This window comes from Mytilus edulis, chromosome 10 (genome assembly GCF_963676685.1).
Source record: "Mytilus edulis chromosome 10, xbMytEdul2.2, whole genome shotgun sequence".
NCBI classification, from domain to species: Eukaryota; Metazoa; Mollusca; class Bivalvia; order Mytilida; family Mytilidae; genus Mytilus; species Mytilus edulis.
Window position 1 is genome coordinate 2,295,088 of NC_092353.1, and position 9,879 is coordinate 2,304,966.

Sequence of the window (9,879 nt, forward strand, 5' to 3'; positions counted from 1 at the left end):
TCCTCGGGGAATTATTATGAACTGTTTGTCTTTTTAGACAATAAAGTGAAGTTACAAGCTACTACATACATTAAATTAGGAAGTACCCATGCAGCAGCAGTAAGATGAAAGTATATTTCAGAAAAGGAAACATTTGCTGTGTAAACTGCCGGTTCCAAGTCCGAATAAAGGTGGAGGGAAGTCATTTTTCTACTAATTGGCGCAATCGTATGTTTCATTTTTGGCGCAAATGATAACATGTAATTTTAAAACAGGTGGCGCAAACGTAGCATTGGAGAAAAAAAGTTGTGGCGCAAAAGGACGCATTTTTGGCGCAAACGGATCTCTCCCATCAATTCCAACCAAACTATAAGCTGAATGATCCTTAGGGTATCTAACATTAAGTTTGTGTTTCATTTTCTATTTCGTCGAGAAAAAAAAACATGGCCACCATTGTTAATAATAGAACATAGGGATAAAATTCCGGTTTTTGGCTTATATCTCAAACACTCAGCATTTAGAGCAAATCTGATGTGAAGTAATAATGTTCATTAGGGAAAGTTCTATCAGCCATGAAATTTTCAGGTGAATCCAGCAATCCATTGTTGGGTTGCTGCCACTTAAATGGTATTTTTAAGGAAATTATGCAGTTTTTGGTTATTATCTTGAATATTATTAATTATAAAGATAAACTGTAAATAGCAAAATTGTTCAGCAAAGTAAGACCTACGATTAAGTATATATGAACAAAATTGTCAATTGCCCCATGAGGAGTTATTGCCCTTTAAAAATATTGTTTTCACAATTTTTTCATCTAGTTTGCTAACTTTAAAAATCTTTAATCTCCTTTGAAATTGTTGAATTAATTTCAGCCAAACTTAGGCTGAATGAGTTTCAGAGTAACTAGTATAAAATTTGTATTATATGTCCTTGTACGTCAAGAAACATAGCCACTATGGCTAAAATGTAACATAGGGTAAAATGCAATTTTTTTACTTTTATTTGACAGATACAAAAACATTTAAATGGATTTTTAAAGACACTCATTAATATATTGAACAGCAAAAATAATCATTCATGAAAGATTTGAGCAAACAATTTCAGGTGTTCGATTCAGGCTCTTGTTACCCTCTTGTTTTTGGGTTATTGTGTGTCTTTAACGAAGAGAAAACCAATGTCCAATAACATTAACAGTACGTTCTAAAAAAACATCTTTATAACTGGTGAAGGAGGTGGGATTGTGCTCCCATCATCGTGTAAAACCTGTCACATTCTTAATGCGCTTACTATATTCGGCATACATGTATGTTTGCTCGTTTTGGGATGATCTTACAGTGACATATAGTTGCTATCTTCTGGTCATTTGGTCTCTGGTGGAAAGTTGTCTCATTGGCAATCATACCACAGCTTCTATTTTTTGTATCATCTCAAGAAAGAAGCCTGTTATTCAATGTTTGTTGTTAGTTTCTTTCTGACAAATTTGTATTGGTTTATTAGTTTATTTTTTTGTCATACCGGAATTCAGATCGTTGCTTTTTTTTGTTTGAATGTTTTAGATTTTGTCATGTTGGGGTCTTTTAAAGCTGACAATGTTGTATAGATTTGTCAAGGTTGCATTGCGACCTATAATTGTTGACGGCTGTGTGGTGACCTATAATTGTTGAAGTCTGTATGGTGACCTATAATTGTAGAAGTACCTATAATTGTTGAAGGCTGTGTGGTGACCTATAATTGTTGAAGGCTGTGTGGTGCCCTATGATTGTTAGAGACTGTATGGTGACCTATAGTTTTTGGAGGTTGTATGGTGACCTATAATTGTTGGAGGCTATATACGGTATCCTATATTTGTTGAAGGCTGTACGGTGACCTTTAACTGTTGAAGGCTGTGTGGTGACCTATAATTGCTGAAGGCTGTGTGGTGACCTATAGTTGTTAAAGGCTGTGTGGTGATCTATAATTGATGAAGGCTGTATAGTGACCTATAATTATTGGAGGCTGTATGGTGATCTCTATTTGTTGGAGGCTGTACGGTGACCTATAATTGTTGGAGGCTGTATGGTGACCTTTAATCGTTTGAGGCTGTATTGTGACCTATGAGCGTTATAGGCTGTACGGTGACCTATAATTGTTGGAGGCTGTACGGTGACCTACAATTGTTGAAGGCTGTACGGTGACCTATAATTGTTGGTGGCTGTACGGTGACCTTTAATTGTTGGAGGCTGTATGGTGACCTATAATTGTTGGAGACTTTATGGTGACCTACAATTGTTGGAGGCTGTATGGTGACCTACAATTGTTGAAGGCTGTATTGTGACCTATAATTGTTGGTGGCTGTACGGTGACCTATTATTGTTGGAGGCTGTACGGTGACCTATAACTGTTGGAGGCTGTACGGTGACCTATAATTGTTGGAGGCTGTACGGTGACCTTTAATTGTTGGAGGCTGTATGGTGACCTATAATTGTTGGAGACTTTATGGTGACCTATAAATATGTTGATCGCTGTGTTGCTGTCTCGTGTACATCTTTACCAAGGCCTCTTTTAATTTGTACCTAGGGCATAACTATTTTCAGTTTATGTAGAGCAACACCATCAAAAATACATAATAATTTATTGATATTTACAAGTAACAATTACAAAAATATATAAAGGTTTGAAACATTTGTTTGTGTATAACACATTTTGATTCACACTACATTTTCCGAGGCACTTTATTAACAATGATTTATACAACAAACCAGTAATAAATATGTATATTTCGATACAACAATGAATATAACATTCCAATGTTAATTGAGACAATAATCATAGTAAAATTTATCAAAACTTATATATAAAAATTCGTATAAATTGTCAATCGGCAAAACTAATGGTTTTGTGTTATATATAACCGGAAGAAAAGTGACATTGGGAACTTTTACTATAATTTTCAAAGTGCTTTATAGGAACTCTCGTTTTGAATTGAATATGTATATGAACTCTCGTTTTGAATAGTTATATGAACTCTCGTTTTGAATATTTATATGAACTTTCGTTTTAAATTGATTATTTCTCGTTTTAGTTTTAAGTTGACATGGTTGAATATTTCTTGTTTTAAATACAGCCATCGGATTAAGTTGTAAAATAGTAATTCTACATGTATAATCACTTTGGATATTTGAAATAAGAAACATTATAATTAAGAATAAAGAAACATTTAAAACAAGAAATATTCAACCATGTCAACTTAAAACTAAAACGTGAAATAATCAATTTAAAACGAAAGTTCATATAAATATTCAAAACGAGAGTTCATATAACTATTCAAAACGAGAGTTCATATACATATTCAATTCAAAACGAGAGTTCCTATAAAGCACTTTGAAAATTATAGTAAAAGTTCCCAATGTCACTTTTCTTCCGGTTATATTTACATCTACCTTGGACAAGGATTCAAGTTATCTCCCTTAATCAGAACTTCCTGTTCGACTGGTAAAGTCGACTACTTGTTCACTTGAACTGGTTTTGTTTCGACAATTGATATTAATGCGTTCTAGTCAGACTGTGATTGCGACATTGGATCAGTTTATTACACAGACACTCACTAAAACCTTTTAGCAATAAAAGACAGTTGCAGACAAACTGTGTAAGCTTTGTCGTACTGGCGGCAATTCTACTTTGCACCGATTTTGCAATAAAAATATGACAGCGACAGAATCCTTGACATGTTATTGTCTACCAATATATGGTCATGAACACAACATTCTAAAAGAACAAGGAAATAACAAATGTTCGATGTTTACCCGTGTCAATATATTATACTATATATAACAATAGATTTGTACAACTTTTTACAATAACAAATACACGCACACTTCACACATAAACGTGTGAAAGGAGATCATCAATTTCCTAACGAAATATTGCACTTATTTTTAATTTAATGACAAATGATTTAGATACAATGAGAATGACATCAATGGAGGAACATGGAACTATGTAAATAACTAAAAATGTTATTCAATGGAGGAACATGGAACTATGTAAATGACTTAAAATGTTATTCAAATATATTGTGCGGAACAATTGCAGTTAATCCTGTAGTTTTCTTGACAATCGTGAACCAAAATATGTCCAAATGTGTGTTTTCAATTAGATTTGATAGTTTCATGGAATTAATAGTCATGTGTGAGTAAAATAAATTACAGACACTCGTTTTCCTTTCTTTTTTGTTGAAAAAGAAATGCCAAGACTGAAAATCACTGTTTTTATATAAAAGAAACTTATACCATAATTAAGTATAATAGGAACATAACTCCTACAGAAAAATATGTGGCAGTTATGGTGGTTTCGGTTGTGTGATTTTTAGACCGAATTCATCTGGGGTAGAGATGAATGTGCATCTGTTATACAGAATCGTTGGTGAAGTTTTTAATTTGCTTGTTTGTATTCTGGTTCGACGGCCATATCAGCTCAGCTTATCTGATAATAAAATGGTCTTCCCCCTTTTTTCTCTCCCTTTTTGTCTTTAAGTTGGTAGCACCCTCTTACTTAAATGATCTTAACCAACTTACTACCGATTGAAAATCACGTGAAAAAAAAAAATTCAGCGTGATCTCTAACTGACACAAATATAAAAGAATGATTTATATAATCATGGAAAATAGACTATTCATAAACATACATTTTGACATAATTGAGCTATCAAATAAATACTCTCTGATTGTAAATTACAGTAAAAAGACAAGTATATATAATGCCAATGTATAAAACTAGTACACAATGCCAACGTATTTTGAGCACGGAAAGTTAATACGCATTTTAAATGTATAAAAGACTACTTGTAAATTACTAGGTTCACAAACAAATGCCTATAAATGTCCGATCTTGAAATATTTCTGATGAAGATCGCTATTCAAACATCTCCCTGAGCGATATAAAAAATGTGAAATGTTAAGATGGCAAGTTAACAATGGAGATCAATTTCGTTGTTGACATCAACATTTAAAAAATAAACAGATATTAATTTCAATTGTCCATCAACACTTCTGGAGAATGTATCAGTTTTCTTCCAAACAAAGCACTAATGTTTCCCACAATGCACCTTTTCTTCACATCATAGTTGTGAACAATTGTTGCTCATTTGGACCCATATCTGGAAGAAAAAAGCATCTTTACTTTATAAATGACGGGTACTCAAAATAAAACACTATTTTTGACATGCTGCACAAAACTTGGCAAACAAACTTCAAGTCATTAGGAAAATCAGCAAGAAACCACTCGAGATTATTGGTCATTAGGGTCCCAGTTATTGTCCAAAAGAATGGACTCTCCAAATTACTTTCCGGGTGACCGGGAATTGACCTGGGGGTACACGAGTCTTAATAATAGGTCGGGGTAGATTGGGGCGATTTTATGCATATCAAGTGAACTTCATCTTTCTCGGTTATTTGACTTGGTAACAATAATGAGGCTTCTATTGTCACGTCTGGAAATATCAAAACATTAAATTTTAAGTTTCATCCGTAAATCTCTTGTTTAGAAAATATGACCCCTGGGGCTTTTATTATTTTCTCTATAGTCATAAAAATGCAGATAAATAGATGAATGATTTGATGGTAAATTGCAGGAAATGAATCGATGTTTTCTATTGTTTGGTGGTATGGGAACCTTTACAGAACAAACTGTTGAGTGTTTTTATACCGGAAATATTTAGTTTAAGTATTAACCATATAGAGACAATACTTCGGACAGAATCAATTACTTCAATACATTGTCTGAGGCATGGGGTCATCCAAACTAGTTTAGTCTATTTTCATAAAGAATGTGAATAATCGATAGTATTCAAAGCTTTGTTTTTTTAGTATTGTCTGTTTAACCATGGTTTAACCAGACATAACTTGATATTGATTTTGTATCGATATGACACTTTTTTCAATTATGTCACAATTAAAGCAATATTGGAAATATAGATTCTTACACTGCAACAAGTGTATTACGATATTTCTCCACTCGAGACAGTTAAATTTTATTATTTAAAGCGCGAGGGTTGCCGAGCCCTTTAAATAATAAAATTTAACTGTCGAGAGTGGAGAAATATCGTAATACACGAGTTATAGTGTCGGAATCTGTTTCTCTAATGCTTTTTATCGTTCTTTTTCAAAGATTTTCAGAAAATTGTGCTCTTTATATGCGACGTCATCAGGCAAGATCGCCTTTTTTCATGACGTCACAATAGGAAAATTGAGAAGAAAACAAAACATTTTGACGTCATAATCAAATTTCGACTAATCATTTGCCGAGAACAGATTTTTCACTAGTGAGGAGAAATATTTTTCTCACACCGGTCAGGAAATGTGAAAATAGCACAAAAATTAGAGAAAGTTTCATTTGTTTTAAGTTCGACTCTCAAAGAATTTGAAAAAATATAATCAATATAATTATTGCAAATAATAAGAGCAATCAATAGACCTGTGTTGCTCTTATTATTTGCTTATTCTAGCAACTGAACGTTAACAATTGTAATCAAACCAAATCAAATTATTATCGAAATGTGCATCCGGTGCACCAACATTAATGCAGTTAAATGTTATCATCACAACGTGATTATGTAGGAGCACCTTATTACAATTTGTAATATAAATAAAAGATCAAAATAATTAGTTCTTATTTCAAGTAATAATTCCACCAGACTTAATTACAGAAATCTGACCGCATCTCTCCAATTGTTAACACTGATATCGATTTGGATACAATTACACCACAGATATCAGATTAGAACAAAGTACATGTCAATGACTGTCCACAGGTATAACGACCATCTCATAGCTTTCCTGCATCGTATATCATTTTTATCATTAATTACACGATGAGGTATAGAACATACAGGTTATACAGAGAAATCAATCATCTACATGTATCACGGATTAGGTTCCTAATACATTACATATATTGATTCCTATGGATACTAATTATTTTAGCTCTGGCATAATACCGGTAAATCGAACCATTAAGAGCAAATTAAAGATACTAATTCTAATGCGATTTTTTTGGTTTCATCTGTTTGTTACCTAGTTATTAAATTATTTTTCGATGTCTAGCTAAATACTACCCATTCCTTGCTTATAAATCTTCCTTGTTTGAAGGCTTCATTGTAGCTTTCAGATAAAGAACAGCAATAAAGACGATGTTCTTTTTCTTTTTATGTTTTATGGTGTTGCTGTGAATGTTTGTGTGTATACTGATTTTGTGTCGCGGATAGATACCCCACATTCTCTTTCTATTGTCATCTCAACAGTGCAATGTGGTCTTCCTTTATAAACTAATAGTCTACATTAGTGTGTATTTACCAAAGTCCTACCAACTATAGGAATACAACATATAAACTTTATGTCTTCCTTTATAAAATAATAGTCTACATTTGTGTGTATTTACCAAAGTCCTACCAACTATAGGAATACAACATATACACTTTATGCACATAGTATTCACAGAATAACAGAAGTTGTCAGATCTATAATTCTATTTTCTACCCCACCCCCAGATAGACTATTGGACTTTACAGTATATATGAATACACATCATTATTTATGCAATACAATTGGTAATAAATAATAAACTGTATTGCTAAAGCTATGAACAGTCATTATACAAAACTTAGCAGAAGTGGTAAATTTATCATTTATCTGAGCTGGTTTAAAATATTTAATATAGAATATAAAATAAGAATAAATATCTAACTTACCTTTTAATCTTATATCTGTTTTAAAACTGGTGGGTGTCTTCAATAACCAAGCGGCAATGTCTATAAATATTTCGTTCTCGGGCTCGCCCGTCGTGACCTCGGCAGATGGCTCGATGTCGACAGGTTCACTCAATCTAGTTTGTGGCTGAGGAATGCGATCAAACTGAGTATTTGAATTTAAAAGTGACGGCGTAGCTTCTGAACTTTGACTTGAAATTTCATCTTCACTACAGTTTTCTATTTTAATATCTGTTGGAGACATACATGAATTGTCCATATCTAATACTGTTTGTAGATACTTTATATAATCAACCGCTCGTCTCAAAGTGTCAACTTTACTCAGCTTTTTATTTTCAGCACCTCCTGGAACGTGCAATCGTAAAGTTTCATATCCTAAATTAATCATTTTAACTCGCCTCCGTTCTCGAGCATTTCTCTTCGACATAACTAGAGGTTTCTTCCCCGCCGATTTCCCTCCAATTGGTTGCTGTTGGTGACAAAACTGATAATTCAACTTTCCATTCGTCATATTTGATCTATTAATGATTTGCAGGTTATCTAATGACTTCAGAGGAGTATCGAAATGCCCGTTTAAAGACAATGTATTTGGCTTAATAAGAACATATTGTTGCAAAATTCTGTTTGCGTCCATCTTTCGCAAATTTCAATCCCGTTATCTTTTTTTTTTAAATAAATTTATGTCGTGTGGCGGTCGCGTGCCTATCCATTATTTTGCTTTTTCATTTTTCCATTGGAGAAGCAGAGCGCGACGACAGATTTAATTTGATTGGCAATTGGAAACTGGAGGGTGGTACTATTCGCGAGTAAACCAGGTAAAAAGGTGACCGCCCACCGTAGCGGCAGACGACAACTTGACAAAGATGTGTATAATGTAGGATCGAAAAAATCGATTGGAAGTATTTGGGGTGTCTATATTTAAATACAAAGTAGAAATAAGCAATATTAATTTTTAACAAGAACATGAGAATTAAAAAATATTATTAAAATAGTAATTTCTTGCTCAAGGTATTTAGCCTAGTCATGATTTTGACGATTGAAAGTTTACTCTTCTTTTATTTACTGACAAATTGCGTCAGCTATTATTCATCAATTTTCTTTTATTTAAATTTACGTTCTTTATAGTTATCAAATGTATTCTCTAACTTTCAAATGGACTGGCTATAAATTAGTTTGTAGTTCAAATGTACTCAATTGAACAACGGGTGTAAACATTTGATTTAAAATATAAAGGCATTACAGAAGATTTGTATAGTGAAGCACGTTTCCAGCAGAGAGAGTTTGGAGACAGTGTTTGTCCGGTCGTGTTCCGTCAATGGTCTTTTTAAACACACTTTCCCGCCCATTTAAAAATCTAATTCATCAAAAGCGTTAATTATTAGGAGGATGTTCTTCTTTTCTCTTACATTAAAATTCTACAGGTGTGCTTAAACAAATATAAACAAACCGAGAATGACGAAACTCATAACACACTAAGCCAATGTTATTGGTACAGTATAAACAAATCTGTTTAGTAAGAGTAAACTTTCAATATTTATTTATTTTTCTTAAAAGTTTGGAAGGCGACAGTAAAGATTTGTAGAAGATTATCACCTATGAGGTATATGAACAGACAATTTACTTTGATACACGTATTTCAATAGGGATCATGACTGTATCCTTTTTAGTTTGTCGCCTCTGTAAAGTTAACACACAAACTACCGCCGACTATTATAATAATAATATTGCCGAGAATTTTCAAAGGTAACATTTATGTCAATAAACTTTAATGTAGATTTAATGTTACGATTTACAAATTTTGTTTAATTTTGACCATATACCGTTTCATACATCAATCACTTCATCACATAGGAGTTAAGCTTAATACCGTTTGAAGAGAATTACAAACAGTTTACATCAATGGGTTGTGTTTTAGATATATTTATTATAGGCCGTTTATTATATGTATAGTGAAGCAATCCTCATATAGTTTACATCAATGGGTTGTGTTTAAGATATATTTATCATAATGTATAGTGAAGCTTAGATATATTTATTATAATGTATAGTGAAGCAATCCTCATATAGTTTACATCAATGGGTTGTGTTTTAGATATATTTATTATATGTATAGTGAAGCTATCCTCATATAGTTTACATCAATGCATGGGTTGTGTTTA

The 9,879-nt window shown here is 32.7% G+C and overlaps 1 protein-coding gene across 1 annotated transcript; it reads right to left on the minus strand.

The window, feature by feature from the left end:
- Positions 1-3,392: 3,392 nt before the first annotated feature.
- Positions 3,393-8,425, minus strand: LOC139493132 (achaete-scute homolog 2-like). The gene is made up of 2 exons (XM_071281295.1): positions 7,703-8,425; positions 3,393-5,113 (listed from the first exon to the last, which is right to left on the minus strand). The coding sequence occupies exons 1-2, from the start codon at positions 8,352-8,354 to the stop codon at positions 5,070-5,072; spliced, it is 696 nt and encodes a 231-aa protein (XP_071137396.1). The 5' UTR covers positions 8,355-8,425; the 3' UTR covers positions 3,393-5,069.
- Positions 8,426-9,879: the final 1,454 nt, after the last annotated feature.